Source organism: Zalophus californianus, chromosome 12 (genome assembly GCF_009762305.2).
Source record: "Zalophus californianus isolate mZalCal1 chromosome 12, mZalCal1.pri.v2, whole genome shotgun sequence".
NCBI lineage: Eukaryota > Metazoa > Chordata > Mammalia > Carnivora > Otariidae > Zalophus > Zalophus californianus.
Window position 1 is genome coordinate 15,768,237 of NC_045606.1, and position 17,956 is coordinate 15,786,192.

The window sequence follows — 17,956 nt, forward strand, 5'->3', positions numbered from 1 at the left end:
GATATTGACATTTTGAAGAGTCCAGGTTAGCTGTTTTGCAGATTGTTCCTCATGTAGGATGGTTTCAAACTATTGGACAGACCAGCAGTTTCCTATTAATTTCAGAATATGAATCTTTGGCAGGAATATTCTATAAGTGATCCTGTATCCTTCATACATCACAATATGATGTACACGATTTAAGTTTTTCCCATTGTTGATGGTATTAATGTGGTTTTCTCCTCTGGAGAGAGTTTTCTCCTCTCTCTTCCTGTTTTCTCCACTGGAAAGCTACAATTTCCACCTTGTAAATAAAAAGAAATCTGTGAGGATATTATTTGAAACTGTATGTATTTTTCACGCAATGGCTTTAGTACCCATTGATGATTCTTTAGTACCCACTGATGATCCATTGTTACTATAATGGTTTTTAATGTAGTTTTTTTTTTACCTTAACCTTAATTGTAATCTCTGTATTTAGTGGGATAATTAACCTTTTCATATTTAGCCATATACTTAACTACCTTCCTTCCATCTTAACTTTATATATACACTATTTATTTTAAATTTATTTTAAATTGTACTTTCTTCTTTTTTTCTTTCCCCTATTTTGCTGTGCTGGTCTGAGCAAGTTGCTATCCATTCCATGTTTTCCCCTTGGTAATGTAGAGGTTCTATTATACTTATCCACCGCACTAACATTCACTGTCTTTTATCTGCTTCCGGAACCAAAAACATATGTTCCAAATATGTCTTAGCATTCTGGCACACTATTTCTTAGCTCTAACATCCCATCCATTCCCACTTCTGTAAACTCAAAAAAGAACCTTAAAATACTGTGTTTCTTCTTCATTTCAGCTTTCCTCTCTCCACTCTGAGGAAAACCATTTCCCTTCCCTTTTCCCCCTCATATTGAAGTATCTCTTTTCATTTTTTGTTTGGTCAAGTCTTCCCTCAAATATTTTTCAGGTGATATATTCCTAAGCATATCCCCGAGCATCTTCCTTTGCTTCTCCAGGTATAGGATATCCTGGCTTCATTAGGATGCAGGGGATCTGCTGTTTCTCTCAGTGGTCTATGACAAGTCCCATGCCAGTCAGAGAATTTTCCCTTGTAAGGAACTTGTTGTCAGTTACTGCCAAACATGCAGTGGCTGGAAGGGGATCATTTGAAGTGCAAGTCACTGGGGGATACACTGTCTCTAACAAATTTTAAACCAATTTTAAACTAAAAGTTGGGCTGTTTTTTAGCATCACCATGTACCCTCAATTCTAAACAATGTTAGTGATAAATTACTCCTCCTTGAAACATATCATTTGTCTACAATCTAAATAATTCCTGTGGTTAGTGTTAAATTTTAATAATATATGTGTAGGGTACCAGTTTGCATATTTTTATTCCTTACCTTTAATAAAGCATACTCTAGCTTGTACTCTGCATGTAAGAATCAATACTAAAATAACAAAGCTATTGGCAGAATATAATTTCTGGAATTTATTGTGAAACAGGAATTTTATGTAACTCTTAAACATGAATATATAGTAAAGATCAATTTTGAGAATGCCATTGACAAATCTTCAAAATTTAAGGCTTACAAACAAAATTTGCACCTTATTTCTGTGATAGACTAATATATATATAACTATGAATGCTTTTTTTCCTTTCTTAGAAAATACATTCATATAATTAAACAGTATTAACCTATTACTTGTTTCATTTTTGGTATTAGAATATTCTCTTTTTTCTTTTATATGTTTCACAAAGGTCAATTTTCACTATTAATTTTTTTCCTGGCCATTATTTGCCTTGTTCAATAATTAGTACTAAAAATAATATTATTATATAGAGGAGAGGGGTGTTAAGAAAATTATCTGCTTGGGGCGTCAAACATCCTGAGCACATCACTGCCTGTTCTTTCTCTCTGGAAATGGCATACAGTGTTTTTTTCCCAGGATATTCCCGTGTCTGTGTTTGTGCACATCAGTTGAGGCTGGGCCACTGGAAGCCCTTTCAATTGGCAGATGCATTTATTTCTTCATTTCAGGGAATATATTTCCCTATTCTTTGTCAAAATATAGCTTGTTCATCTGTTCTTTCTTCTCTGTATGGAATTTTTCTTACTAGCACACTGGTTTTCCCAGTATAGTCTCCACATTTCTTATTCTCTTGCTCTCATGACGTCTGTCTCATTTTATTTCTGTACTCTAAGCTATTTCTTTCATCTGATTTTCCAAGTCATTAATTCAAGTCTCAAACAACTATCACACTAATTCTCCACTGAATTTAGAGTTCAAATCACTATTTTATAGTTCAAATTTGAAAGTCTCTTTTTATGCGTGTGTAGCACTTGAATCTCAAGCATTAGTAGTAGTAGGTATATATTATTACTAGTTATATATTATTATTAGTCTCGAGCATTATATATTATTATTAGTAGTAATAGTATTACTATTATTTTACTTAAAGATTTTTCCAGCCCTAGCAGTTCTTTTTCACTGGGCTTATGTTTTGATTTTTGTGTAGATCTTCCTTTCTCTGGCTGCTAGTCTCCTTGAGGTGGATCGTCATTTTTCTTGGTTGGTTTATTGGGGCTTACATCTCATTTTTGGTATGCTAGGTGTTGGAAACCCTACAGCTGAAAGACAAAAATGGCCTCTAGGCTACAAGTAAGCAAGCTGTCATTCCCCTGTGGGAACAAATGGTTAAGAGCCCTTATAGAACTGGTCCTCAAAGGCAGGCAATTTTGGTAATTCTGCTCAGCTCCATCTTGGGCTTTTGGGGGAGAGGGAGGTCAGGAAGGCCCAGTGAAGTCCAGTATCAACCTGGCCCTGGGGAGTCACAAGTCTGTTTGTTCTTTCCAAGACTGGTGTTTGTCTGGGGTTCTGGTCCCCTGTGATTGAGCTCAGGCACTCCCCAAAGCTGTCAGAGGAGAAAGCACCACACCACCGCCCTCCCCTTCTCCTTAGTTCTGGACCAACAGAACTCCAGGTCACACCTATGGCCAGATGCTTATGAACACAGGTTCCCTTTGATGCTAGAGAGGCAAGAAAGGTCTGGAGATGGGAGTAGAGAGTAAAGGTACAGAATTCAGACTGCTCTGATCCCAGAAATACTTTTAAAGATTATTTTAGGAATTGTATCTATTATCTTCAATTTAAATGAGAGTTTTATAAAAGAAAAACTTGCTCTCTATAGCTATGACATGTATAGACATAAATGGGTTATTAGACACTTTGTATGGAGAGAGAAATATATTATAGGAGGTAGGAACTAACATCTTCACTCAGTCTTAAAGATTTGGAGCTGAAAGGGACTTTAGAGATCATTTCATTTCCTCCCATCTTTGTATCCCCAGGGCTTGGCACATAGTAGGACTTTAATAAATACTAGATAAATGGAAGGATGCATAATAGAATGAATGGGTGAGTGAGTGAAGACTGCCAGTCACTACTTATCTGACTCTGGACAATGTAGCTAATAGAACCACACCTTGCTCTTCCAGTAGAATGACTGGAAAGCAAAGATAAATGACTCTGACCTTTGAGTTAATACACAGGTGGATTAAGGAGACAGACATGCAAATGGATAACAGACTGTGATCAAAAGTCATCATGAACAAATCTGGGATCTGGATGAAAACTGTGGCTGCCTGTGCCCTGTTTTCCTGCGTCCTGCTCCTGGCCAGCCACTGGGTCCAGTGGGTTACTGCTGACATGCAGAAAGTCTTCCCAGACCATGTGGGTTCACAGTGAGTTTTTCTCTGTGGGGACAACCACCCTGACCAAGAAGGGGAGCTTTGCTCATGTTCGCAGAAGGGGCCACCTACCGCTCCCAGTCTAATTGCTCTGCTTTTAATTTCCTTTCTTCCTCACCCACCAGCCCCACCACCACCCAGAGAGGAAGGTGAGCAGGCTTTGAGGTAGGGGAGAGGTAGCCATAAAGAAAGAAAGTGAACAGACATGTAAATCACTCATGAGAGTTTATGTCCTTGGTCCTTTGGGTTCTGGGTTCACTTAAAAGATAACAGTAGAAGTGCTTGGCACCTGTTATGCTTTGCTTCCAGAACACGAGCTGTGAAAACAGATTCCCAGACAAACATGCTCCCCACCACTCCATGCTGCCTGCCTGTGGCCACTACTCAGGATAAACATGGGCCAAAGGCAAATGGAGTCTCTAAGTTCAGAAAGAAAATACTGCAGACTTTTCCAAAGCAAGACTAACACATCTCACTCCACACCCACCCCGCCAATGGCCTAAACTGTTCATCTTATTGCGTCAGTATTCAACAACTAGAGACAACTGCTTTTCAAAGTTGGATGTGACACAGACTCACCAGAAAGATGGCACAAGCGGAATGCTGACTTCTGTTATGCAAGCTGCATCAATGTGTGCTTCACAGAACATTTTTTTAATGGCTCAAAAGTTCTGGTATGAAGTCTCGTATCTTTTTAAGTGGAACGCTTCCCACCCAAACTTTCCCTCTGATCACTGACTATCATTCCCCCTTAAAACTGTAAAAATAAGTACTACTGTTCACAAAGCCCTTTGTCAGCAGCTGGCTTAACTTTAAGCCCCTCAATCCCATTTAAAACTTGGAACTAATGACCGTAGGGTCACCCTGCTACCTAAAACGTATCACACTGTAGGAACCAGCAGATATAGCTACTCAAGAAAAGCCACTACACACATTAATAAGACAACAAGGAGTTCTGGAGATGCCCTGCCAGAAAACGCAATGAAGATGCGCTGTCCATCGGGAAGAGATACATCATGGAATCTCGAGACTCAGCTCCTCTCAGCAGGTTCCTGCTTGCCCACCTTTGTTCCACGCATTGCTCTGATGACTCTTGTGGTAAACTGAACTTTCTGAGTCTTCCGAGGAATAAAAGGCACAAATAGCAGTGCATAAAACCAACACTCTGTCTGGTACTTATATTCATTTTCAAATATTTAAAAACCCATTAGTGCAAATATACAACCATTTAGTTCTTAGCAATTTATAACCACTAACTGCCTTAAGTAAAAAAGGGGAAAGAGTACATCTGATGTCTTTAGGATGCAGGGCAGGTGGGAGTGAATGTGGGGAGACAGGAGAGGAGAGAGACCTAGCAGGAATTACACATGGTCCCAATCTACCCCTGGGGCCCCAGGCTGGGAGGCCAGACTGGTGGGCGCAGCTTTAGAAAGATAAACAGGGCACATTTTTCCCTTTCTAATCCTCTTGACATAAACTTTCAGGGAAATCCCAGCTTTACTGTATATATGGTTTTTTAGATTGACTGGAAGAAATATTTGTGGCTCCAACATAAAAATGTGTGTTCTTGGGAGCACCTGGGGGCTCAGTCAGTTAAGCATCTGCCTTCAGCTCAGGTTATGATACTGGGGCCCTGGGATCGAGTCCCACATCGGGCTCCCTGTCAGTGGGAGGCTGCTTCTCCCTCTGTGATCTCTCTCTCTCTCTCTTACATAAATAAATAAAATCTTTAAAAAATGTACATTCTTAGATGGGGTGCCTGGGTGGCTCAAATGGTTAGGCATCTGCCTTCGGCTCAGGTTATGATCCCAGGGTCCTGGGATCAAGCCCCGCATTGGGCTCCTGGCTCAGCGGAGAGCCTGCTTCTCCCTCTCCCTCTGCCTCTCCTCCTGCTCATGCTCTCTCTCTCTGTATCTCTGTGTCTCAAATGAATAAATAAAATCTTTTAAAAAAATAAAAATAAAAATAAAATGTACATTCTTAGATCTTGAGATATTTGGATATTACACTTCATTACCTACTAACACAACATATAATGGTAAGTTTCCTGGTCTCAAGCTACCTGTCCCGCTTCTTCCTCATCATTGGAGTCGTGACCATAGCAAGGTGATCCTCATATATTTCTTTAGCTTCTGTCTCAGGATCAGATTCAGTTTCCCCCAGGGCAGGCTGCTCTTCATTTCCTTGAGATATAACTAGAATATGGCTTAGGCCACTGGTCATAAAAAGGACAAAATCTTCAAAGTCAGGCTATAAATAAGATGATAAACTGCTTACTCCAGGCTTCTGAAATAGATAGACTAAAACGACAGCCACTCCCCAACCCAAGCAACATCGTCCCCTTCCTGATCACCAGGCAAGCGAGTGTTAGCTCTAATCCTTCAAAGGTGTGATTGTTGGCCCTGTGAACAATCACACCTTTGAAGGATGAAAGTTCACAGCTCACAGGGATTGATCTTAAAGATGGTCTAATAACCATTCTCAAACTTCAGGATGCTTCCAAATCATCTGCTGGGCTTGTTAAAAACACTGATTTGGAAAGCCCAATCCCAGAGTTCATGATTCAGGAGGTTGAGGGTGGGGCTTTGGAAGTGGACTATCTCAAAAGTTCCCACGTGAAGCTGAGGCAGTGGGCCCAACCTTTTCCTGGGGCCAAGAGAGGTGGTTTGAGTGTTGCAGCCAGCTGACATAGTGCCATTCACTAGAACTTTCTTTGATAACAAACATGTTCTTCTAGGCTCTCCAACACGAGTAGCCACGTACAGCTACTGAGCCCTTGAAATGTGGCCAGTGCAACCTGAAACTCTGAATTTTTTTTACTTGATTTGATTTTAATGAATTTTAAATTCAAATGGCCACATGTAGCTGATGGCTACCGGACTGGACAGGAGATTTCCAGAAGCTATGTCTTCCAACCCCCAAGCCACTGCCCTTTCCAATACACAGCACTGCCTTTCTTATACTCTCCCATGCAGAAGAGAAAATAGCTTGGGGCATGGGCCTTTAGGTAATGAAAGGATTAAAGCTTCCCTGTGAGGTTTACGACAAGGAGCCTTCAGCCTGGAATAAAAATCTATAGGAAAGTCCTGGGTATTCACTTCCAGAGGTTGATACAGGGAGTCTGAGAGCACATAAGTTGAAGAGGGCTTCACTCCAACAAAGTGCAATCGGACCATCCACTCTTGCTCAGCTGCTACTGTTTCTACTGGAGACTTCCCCGTCATCACCTTCTTTGGCTTTACCACCATCTGGACACAAAGAGGGACAATGGAGCTTATCTGGCTGGTCAGATTTATTCATTTGCTTTTCTAAGAGGAGGGTTCCAAACTTACAGGAATCTACTGCATTTGAAAACACAGCAGCTTTTTTTTTGGTTTGTGTCTAACTTCCTTACCTGGTGTGCTATCCGATGATAGAAGTCCCTTACTTGTTGCTCAGTGAACACTCTCTTATCTTCGATTTCTATCACAAAGCCTGCCTTGATGATCTTCACAGGGAGAGTGAGTCAGATTCAGACGTGCCGGGGAGCACATGTAAGACAAGTCAAGGACATTTATTTCCCGTGTTTAACAAACCACCCAGATTTGAACGCATTTCAGGTAAAGACCTCAGCACGACCCATAGGGCACTAGGTCTGAAGAGGCTCAAAACTACATAAAGATGGACCCCGTAATGCCTTCTGGTCTGTAAGTTTTCAAGGCTCGAACCACAGACTCTGCAGTATTTCTATTATTTAGGTGACTTGTCCCAACATATGAAAGAACTAACTAAATTCCAAGGGAAGATATCGTGCTTTCTGAATCATTCACAAAGACATACATTTATAAGCACTTTTTAACCACTATCTTCAAAATTGGTTTAACATTATTTCTTAAAAGGTTTTCCTTTGTTAAGGCTGTAACTCACAATCTAGTATATTTTACACTTTATAGCAAAAAAAAAAAAAAAAAAAACAAACACAACTATCCAAGCTATGGGGAAGGTTAGAATTTAAGATTTAGCCATGCTTTGTCTTAAAAAAAAAAAAAAAACTTTAATGATAAATCCAGTTTGCGTGTCACTCAGCTATAGTAAAATATAACAAAGAGAAGTTTGAAGCAAATATGCCAAGTCTAATGAGGTACTAAACAATGTAATATAAGTATAATCTGGGTTCCAAGCAACTCAGTAATTACAGTTTGATGGGAGTATCCAGCACCAGGTATCTTCTGCTTCTATTATGAAAGTAAACACTGTACTGGTTCCATTGGTCTTTTGATATGGTAGAGCACTACTTACATCCTTCTGAACCCTCTCCTGACAGTCCAATTTGAATAATTTCTGAATACTCAAATCATGCCTTTGTTACATTACTTAGTGTCTGACAACAGAAAGTAAAATCCAACAATCAATATTTAAACTTGCTAAGTTTTCCTTTACTGTAATTGAAAAATGTAGTGTGTTCATTTTTTTCTATTCAAAACATTCTTTCATTTTTTGTCCTCTTTGCTATTAGCCCTTTACCATATTCCAGAGAGGTGAGGTATTTAGGAGATATTCATAATTTACATTTCTGAAATGTTATTTTCTATATTAAAACAAAAATGATTAAGATGAACTTATGATTAATAGAATTGCCCCAACCAAAAGAACTAAATAACTTTGAAAAGCTTTATTGTCCTAGCTAATTAAAATATACTTGAATAAGGAACAGTAAACCATTACTATGTGATATTACTTTTTTAAACTTTATAAAGTATAAGTAATCTATGGAGGGTGGGGGTACAGTTTGATGCCCCCCCCACATATGCACCAAAATCTGGAAGAAAAGGGCTATCCTTAGAGAGTGATTTTTATTAAATCAATGCACAAATGGAAGAAACCATACATCCCATGACCACGGACCATGGACTTTCTTGTAGTTTAATCAGTGATAATGCTGCTGTAGCTAAAGAGTGCATGATGAGAAGTTCAATGGATGGCCAACCCCTCCTGATAGCTCCCTAGGTGACCTCCTGTATTCCCCAGGCAACATTCTTTCAAATTTCAATTTACTGTTGCTGTGTCAAAACAAAGTCACTATTATGGAGTCAACAAAGTAGGAAGAGGAAAAGATGGCGGAGGAGTAGGGGACCCTATTCCAACTGGTCCCCGGAATTGAGCTAGATATCTACCAGACACTCAGAGTACCCACAAAATCAGCCTGAGATATAAGAAGATCTGGATCTCTACAAACAGAATATTGCAGGCGGTTGGTTTCCAGATACGAAGTGGGGAGCCATGATTCCATAGGCAGATATCGCAGGAGAAACGGCAGTGGGAGGGAGCCTGGCCGTGGGGATCCTACACCGCTGGTGAGCAACAGCCTGGCGCTCTGGGGATGGGCACAGACTTGCAGCCCGGTAGCGGCAGGGAAAGGACTTTAGGACAGCCCCCGGGGTGGAAACCCAGAGCAGAGGGGTCGCATGTGTGAACTGGAAGTGGCTGGTGGTTATAGAAGCACAAAGGGCAGAGACGTGCCCGACCTGGAAGCAGGACTGGGAGCACTGCTGAGGAGCGCACAATCCAGGATGCTGAAGTTTATAGCAGCATGGACAGAAATGGAAATACTGTGGCCTGGAGAGCTCACTGAAGAACAGACTGAGGTCTCTCTGCTCTGAGGTAAAGGGTTGGAAATAATCTCTTCTGTTCTGGCTCTCAGAAGAGATGCTGAAAGCCACCAAGGAGAGCCACCAGAGAACAAAAGTCCCCCAAAAATGGTTCCCACTTAGCCCATTCCCCACCACAGCAGGGCAAGGAAACTCTGCCCAAACAGGGTTGCCTGAGTAAGAGCGTGGCAGGCCCCTCCCCCAGAAGACAGGCTGGGAGAACAAGAGGCCGGCAACCCTAAGGTCCCTATGAAACAGGTGTATCTTGCTTGGGTTGTGGTCAATAATTTGGACTCTATACATTCCCTCAACCACCCTTCAACAGAATGACTAGGAGGAGGAACACCCAAAATAGGAAAGACTCAGAGACTGTGACTTCCGCCACAGATTTACAGATGGATAGAGATTTAACCAAGATGTCAGAGATGGAATCCAGGGTAGCAATTGTGAAGACAATAGCTAGAATGGAGAAATCGGTTAATGGCAACATAGTGTCTCTAAGGGCAGAAATAAAAGCTGAATTGGCAGAATTTAAAAAATGCTATCAATGAGATCCAATCTAATCTAGATAATCTCACAGCTAGGGTAAGTGAGGCAGAAGAACAAGTTAGTGATCTAGAAGAAGAATTAATAGACAAGAAGGAAAAAGAGGAGGCCAGGGAAAAACAACTCAAAATCCATGAAAATAGAATCAGAGAAATAAGTGACACCATGAAACATTCCAATCTCAGAATTATTGGGATCCCTGAGGGGGTGGGGAGAGAGAGAGAGGACTGGAAGATATATTTGAGCAAATTGTAGCTGAGAACTTTCCTAATCTGGGGAAAGAAACAAACATTCGTGTCCTAGAGGCAGAGAGGACCCCTCCCAAGATCAAGGAAAACAGGCCAACACCCCGGCATGTAAGAGTAAAACTCGCACATCTTAGAACCAAGGAAACCATCTTAAGGGCAGTTAGGGGGAAGAGATTCCTTACATACAGAGGGAGGAACATCAGAATGACGTCAGACCTATCCACAGAGACCTGGCAAGCCAGAAAGGCCTGGCAAGACATATTCAGGGTACTAAACGAGAAGGACATGCAGCCAAGAATACTTTATCCAGCAAGGCTGTCATTTAGAATGGATGGAGAGATGCAGAGCGTCCAAGACTGGCAGAAAGTGAAAGAATATGTGACCACTAAGCCGGCCCTGCAAGAAATATTAAGGGGGGTTCTATAAAAGGAGAAAGACCCCAAGAGTGATATAGAACAGAAATTTACAGAGACAATCTATAAAAACAAGGTCTTCACAGGCAACATGATGACAATAAATTCGTATCATTCAATAATCACTCTCAACGTGAATGGCCTAAATGCTCCCATTAAACGGCACAGGGTTGCAGATTGGATAAAAAGATAGGACCCGTCCGCATGCTGTCTACAGGAGACTCATTTTGAACCTAAAGATATATACAGACTGAAAGTGAAGGGATGGAGATCCATCTTCCATGCCAGTGGACCTCAAAAGAAAGCTGGGGTAGCAATTCTCATATCAGACAAATTAGATTTTAAACTAAAGACTGTAGTTAGAGACACAGAAGGACACTATATCATTCTCAAAGGGTCTATTCAACAAGAAGATCTAACAATTGTAAATATCTACGCCCCCAACATGGGAGCAGCCAACTACATAAGCCAACTGTTACCCAAAATAAAGAGTCATATTGATAACAATACATTATTTGTAGGAGACCTCAATACTCCATTCTCAGCAATAGAAAGATCATCTAAGCAGAAACTCAACAAAGAAACAAGAGCTTTGAATGACACACTGGACAAGATGGACCTCATAGATATATACAGAACATTCCACCCTAAAACAACAGAATACTCATTCTTCTTGAGCACACATGGAACTTTCTCCAGAATAGACCACATACTGGGTCACAAATCAGGTCTCAACCTATACCAAAAGACTGATATTATCCCCTGCATATTCTCAGACCATAATGCTTTAAAACTGGAACTCAATCTCAAGAAAAAATTGGGCAGAAATTCAAACACTTGGAAGCTAAAGACCACTCTGCTCAAGAATGTTTGGGTCAACCAGGAAATCAAAGAAGAACTTAAACAATTCATGGAAACCAATGAGAATGAAAACACATCAGTCCAAAACCTATGGGATACTGCAAAGGCGGTCCTAAAGGGGGAAATACATAGCCATCCAAGCCTCACTCAAAAAAATAGAAAAATTCCGATTTCACCAACTAACTCTAACCTTAAAGAACTAGAGAAAAAGCAACAAACGATGCTTAAGCCACACATTAGATGAGAAATAATTAAGATTGAGCAGAGATCAATGAATTAGAAACCAGAAACACAGTAGATCAGATCAACGAAACCAGAAGCTGGTCCTTTGAAAGAATTAATAAGATCGAGACACCACTGGCCAGACTTATCCAAAAGAAAAGAGAAAGGACCTAAAATAATAAAATTATAAATGAAAGGGGCGAGATCATGACTAACACCAAGGAAATAGAAACAATTATTATCAACAAATATATGCCAATAAACTGGGCAATCTGGATGAAATGGATGCTTTCCGGAAACCTATAAGCTGCCAAGGCTGAAACAGGAAGACATTGACAACCTGAATAGGCCAATAACCAATAACGAGATTGAAGCAGTGATCAAAAACCTCCCAAAAAACAAGAGTCCAGGGCCTGATGGATTCCCTGCGGAATTCTACCACACATTCAAGGAAGAAATAATACCTATCCTCCTGAAGCTGTTTCAAAAAATAGAAACAGAAGGAAAGCTTCCAGACTCATTCTATGAGGCCAGCATTACCTTAATCCCCAAACCAGGCAAAGACCCTGTCAAAAAGGAGAATTTCAGACCGATATCCCTGATGAATATGGATTCCAAAACCCTCAACAAAATCCTAACTAATATTATCCAACAATACATTAAAAGGATCATCCACCACGACCAAGTGCGATTTATCCCCGGGATGCAAGGGTGGTTCAACATTCGCAAATCAATCAATGTGATAGAACACGTTAATAAGAGGAGAGAGAAAAAAACTATATGGTCCTCTCGATTGATGCAGAAAAAGCATTTGACAAAATACAGCATCCTTTCCTGATTAAAACTCTTCAGAGTATAGGGATAGAGGGAACATCCCTCAAGTTCATAAAATACATCTATGAAGAACCCACAGCAAATATCATCCTCAATGGGGAAAAGCTGAGAGCCTTTCCCTTAAGTTCAGGGACACGTCAAGGATGCCCACTCTCGCCACTGTTGTTCAACATAGTACTAGAAGTCCTAGCAACAGCAATCAGACAACAAAAAGAAATAAAAGGTGTTCAAATTGGCAAAGAAGTCAAACTCTCTCTTTTCGCAGATGACATGATACTTTATGTGGAAAACCCAAAAGACTCCACCCCCAAATTACTAGATCTCATACAGCAATTCAGTAATGTGGCAGGATACAAAATCAATGCACAGAAATCAGTTGCTTTCTTATACACTAACAATGCAAGTGTAGAAAGAGAAATTAGAGAAACGATTCCATTTACAATAGCACCAAAACCCATGAGATACCTCGGAATAAACCTAACCCAAGAGGTAAAGGATCTATACTCTAGGAACTACAGAACACTCATGAAAGAAAGTGAAGAAGACACAAAAAGATGGAAAAACATTCCATGCTCATGGACTGGAAGAATAAACATTGTTAAAATGTCTATGCTACCCAGAGCAATCTGTACTTTCAATGCCATCCCGATCAAAATTCCAAAGACATTTTTCAAAGTGCTGGAACAAACAATCCTAAAATTTGTAAGGAATCAGAAAAGACCCCGAATCGCCAAGGAAATGTTGAGAAAGAAAAGCAAAGCTGGGGGCATCACGTGGCCCGATTTCAAGCTATATTACAAAACAGTGATCACCAAGACAGCATGGTACTGGCACAAAAACAGACATATAGACCAATGGAACAGAATAGAGAGCCCAGATATGGACCCTCAACTCTATGGTCAAATAATCTTCGACAAAGCAGGAAAAAATGTGCAACGGAAAAAAGACAGTCTCTTCAATAAATGGTGCTGGGAAAATTGGACTGCCACATGCAGAAGAATGAAACTCGACCATTCTCAACACCACACACAAAGAGAAACTCAAAATGGATGAAAGACCTCAGTGTGAGATAGGAATCCATCAAAATCCTAGAAGAGAACCTCTTTGACATCGGCCACAGCAACTTCTTTCAAGATACATCTCCAAAGGCTAGTGAAACAAAAGCAAAAATGAACTTTTGGGACTTCATCAAGATAAAAAGCTTCTGCAGAGCAAAGGAAACAGTCAACAAAACAAAGAGGCAACCCACAGAATGGGAGAAGATATTTGCAAATGACACTACAGATAAAGGGCTGGTATCCAAGATCTATAAAGAACTTCTCAAACTAACACCCAAAAGACAAATAATCAAGTCAAAAAATGGGCAGAAGACATGAAGACATGTCTCCAAAGAAGACATACAAATGGCTAACAGGCACATGAAAAAATGTTCACCATCATTAGCCACCAGGGAAATTCAAGTTAAAGCCACAAATAGATACCACCTTACACCAGTTAGAATGGCAAAAGTTGACAAGGCAAGAAACGACAAATGTTGGAGAGGTTGTGGAGAAAGGGGAACCCACTTACACTGTTGGTGGGAATGCAAGTTGGTACAGCCACTTTGGAAAACAGTGTGGAGGTTCCTCAAAAAATTAAAAATAGAGCTACCCTATGACCCAGCAGTTGCACTCCTGGGTATTTACCCCCAAGACACGGATGTAGTGAAAAGAAGGGCCATAAGCACCCCAATGTTCATAGCAGCAATGTCCGCAATAGCCAAACTGTGGAAAGAGCCGAGATGCCCTTCAACAGATGAATGGATTAAGAAGATGTGGTCCATATATATAATGGAATATTACTCAGCCACCGGAAAGGATGAATACCCAACTTTTACATCGACATGGATGGGACTGGAGGAGATTATGCTAAGTGAAATGAGTCAAGCAGAGAAAGTCAATTATCATATGGTTTCACTTATTTGTGGAACATAAGCAATGACATGGAGGACATTAGGAGAAGGAAGGGAAAAATGAAGGGGGAGAAATCAGAGGGGGAGAAAACCATGAGAGACTATGGACCCTGAGAAACAAACTGAGGGTTCTAGAGGGGAGGGGGCTGGGGGGATGGGTTAGCCCGGTGCTGGGTATTAAGGAGGGCATGTCCTGCATGGAGCACTGGGTGTTATGCAAAAACAATGACTCATGGATCACCACATCAAAAACTAATGACGTATCGTATGGTGACTAACATAATAAAATAAAATTAAAAAATAAAAGAGTCAGCAAAGTACAGCCTGCAGTCAACATCTGGCCCACCACCTGCATTTGGAAATAAAGCTTATTGGGGCATGGCAATGCCCATTCATTCTCAATGTGATGGCAGAGTTCAGCAGTGGTGACAAGAGATCTATGCCCCACAAACTAGTTAGTCTCTGGCCCTTCATAGGAAAAGTTTCCTGACCTTTTGATTAGAATGCAGTTTTCCTCTTATAAAAATTTATTTTATCTCTAAAGCAAAACATCAAATGCTTCCTTACTCTACCATATATCTAAAAAGGACCATACATTTGTGACAACATACAGAAAACAAAACAAGGCAATGTGAATTTATAACAAGCTTCCATTGTTAGTAACTAAACAGGAAGAACATGTTATAATCCAATATAAGAACTGTAATTTTTATCATTTATATTGGATGCTGGTAGAGCAGAGTTCTTTAAATAAAGATGCTTACATAGATCTAACTTTTGTCAAGACAAAACATTCCAAGCCTTTGGAGGTACCTACCACCAGAAATTTGTTATGTTCCATTTCACTCTAAATGATAAGCTTGTCTCCAAATTGACAGTTAAGAGGTTGTCACTTTGCAATTAATATAAAGTATTATGGGGAAATATCACTTACTTTTTGTTTAATCTCTAGAGATTTTCTATTAATCACAGCATCGGGTTTGATAATAGCAATACTGTAGAGTTGATCTAGGGAAAAAAATAGGAGAATTTCATTTTCTAGGCAAAAAGATTAGATAATGAAGGATTTGGCAATTAGAAATGTAAATTATTAATGTCCAGTGAGTTTCTGTCTATTGACAGCTTTGTTGTTATTACGGCATTCCAGCTACCAAAGAGTTTCTCCTTAGAATCAAAGTGCAGTTCCTCTTATTTGCATGCAGGAGAAACATTCACAAAAATTGGTCGTTCACAGGCAAAAAAAAAATAGTTAGGTGGGCACTAGTTATTTTAATATAATTCACATACATTAAAATCACACCCATGATTCATCCAGCCTAGTATCACTGATGAATGGAATTTCAATACAAGCAAACGTAACAGACTGATGGATTTCACCATCTAGAGATTTATCTACATTTACCTACACATTCTTATGATGAGCTTTTAGTGCAGGATAGCTCACTGAGCACACTGTTTGTCTCTGCTCCCTCCAAAGTATGAACACACACTCACACATCTACACAGACAATCCAGGAAGAAAATTGTTAACTGTAAAGTAAACCGGCATGTGGGTCATTGAGGAAGAAATTATTTTCACAAGGTTTTGGAAGATGATGAAGGATGAGGTAAGAGGAGGCTGCTGTCTAGTTAATCACAAGGGACAGGACCCCTGGTCCTGGGTAACTTCTGAAGGCCACAGGCACAGAGACCAAAGGGAAGGCAAGGAGAGCAAAAAAAGTTTGCTTGTTAATAACTGAGTCTAGTATTATCCTGCCAGTCCCTTATCAATAACATTGAGGTCACCACCAGCCTTTTCGCTCCTGCAACTAGTGCTCTGCTGAACATCCATGTACACAAATCCCTTGCCATTACTCTGAAGGAAATTTACTTACTAACACTTTCATTGAGTACTTCCCCACCATCATCTGCATCTGGATCTACAAACACAATTTCATGATACTGTGGATGAGAAATGCAAATAGAAGTTATATTTTAGTATGATAGGAAAAGAGTTTTCAGAAATCTTGTTTCTAATAAATATTTATAATCCAAGGGATAGAGGGTAAAGTGGAAATGTGCCTACATTTATCTAACTCTACTTTTCCCCATCTTTCCACTGAAATAAAAAAAAAAGGGGGAATGTTTAAAATGATTGGGGTGGTAAGACTATCAAGAAATAATACATATGGAAACTGTTTAAAAACCAAAAACCTTAAAACTTAAGAAGAGCACAAGGAATAAAATAAGAAAGAAGCAGAGATTAATAAGTAAGAAAGCAATAAATTAGGGGTGCCTGGGTGGCTCAGCTGGTTGAGCATCCAACTCTTGGTTTCGGCTCAGGTCATGATCTCAGGGTCATGGGATCCAACCCCCTGTTGGGCTCTGCGCTCAGTGGGGAGTCTGCTTGAGATTCTCTCCTTCTCCTTTGCCCCTCCCCTGCTTGCTCTCTCTCTCTCTCTAATAAATAAATAAATAGAAAGCAACAGATACATAATTATCATGTTGAAGATCAAAAGGGCATTCAATAGTTTCAAGACCCAATCCTGACCATTACCCTTAGTAAACTGGAAACAGAAAAATACCTCCTTAACTTATAAAAAAACTGTCTTGCTCAAAACAATAACTAATTTTCTACTATAAAGTAAAATACTGGGAAGGATGGGGATTGGGGGTTCCTTAATTTCTTGAGAAGCCCTTAAAGTGCTTCTGTGATTCTGTTTTAACTATCTGAAAGGTTTATATATTTACATACATACATTTTTTTTGTCAAGAGAATGCATAATTTCAGAGTCTCGATGAAATAAAGACCCCAAAATGTATGGAAATGACTATACTGGAAACTCTCATTCTTATTATAATCAGGAATAAGATAATTATACCAGCTATAACTTCAGACTGATCTGACTTTATATTTGCTGGAAATGTGCTGGCCAATACAGCAGCCACTAACTACATAAGGCATTTCAGCACTTGAAAATGAAGTTAATCCAAATTAAGATGTGCCCTAAGTGATAACTGCACAGCACATTCCAAAGATTTAGCATGAAAAAATGATTACAGAATACTAATTTTTTATATTGAGTACATATTTAAATGGGAATCTTTTTTAATATATAGGATTTAAAAAATGTAATTTCACTTTATTCTAAAAAAAAAAAGAGAGAAAGAGAGAGGGAAACAAGCTGTAAGAGACTCTTAGCGATAGAGAACACCTGAGGGTTGATGGAGGGAGGTGGGTGGAGGGATGGCCTAGGTGGGGGATGGGCATTAAGGAGGGCACTTGTTGTGATGAGCACTGGGTGTTGTATGTAAACGATGAATCACTTAATTCTACTCCTGAAGCCAATATTACACTGTATGTTAACTAACTAGAATTTAAATAAAAATTTGAAAAGAAAAAATAATAATTTCCCTTTTTTCTTTGTTTTTAATGTGACTAATAGAATATTTTAAATTATGCATGTGACTCACAACATGACTTGTATTTTTTATGATCGACAGGGCTGTGCTAGACTACACAATTAGATAAGAAAGCTAAA

At 39.7% G+C, this 17,956-nt stretch overlaps 1 protein-coding gene across 9 annotated transcripts in view; it reads right to left on the reverse strand.

The window, feature by feature from the left end:
* Positions 1–17,956, reverse strand: part of NME8 (NME/NM23 family member 8) — an 82,777-nt gene that overhangs the window by 27,760 nt on the left and 37,061 nt on the right. For 8 of the 9 annotated variants that reach the window (XM_027574094.2, XM_027574096.1, XM_027574098.1 and 5 more), the window contains 4 exons: positions 16,310–16,376; positions 15,370–15,443; positions 7,128–7,220; positions 5,796–5,983 (listed from right to left, as the gene is read on the reverse strand). In XM_027574094.2, coding sequence (XP_027429895.1) covers positions 5,796–5,983; positions 7,128–7,220; positions 15,370–15,443; positions 16,310–16,376 — 422 coding nt within the window. The remainder of the gene's footprint in view (positions 1–5,795; positions 5,984–7,127; positions 7,221–15,369; positions 15,444–16,309; positions 16,377–17,956) is intronic. The other variant, XM_027574099.1, reaches the window with a different exon arrangement.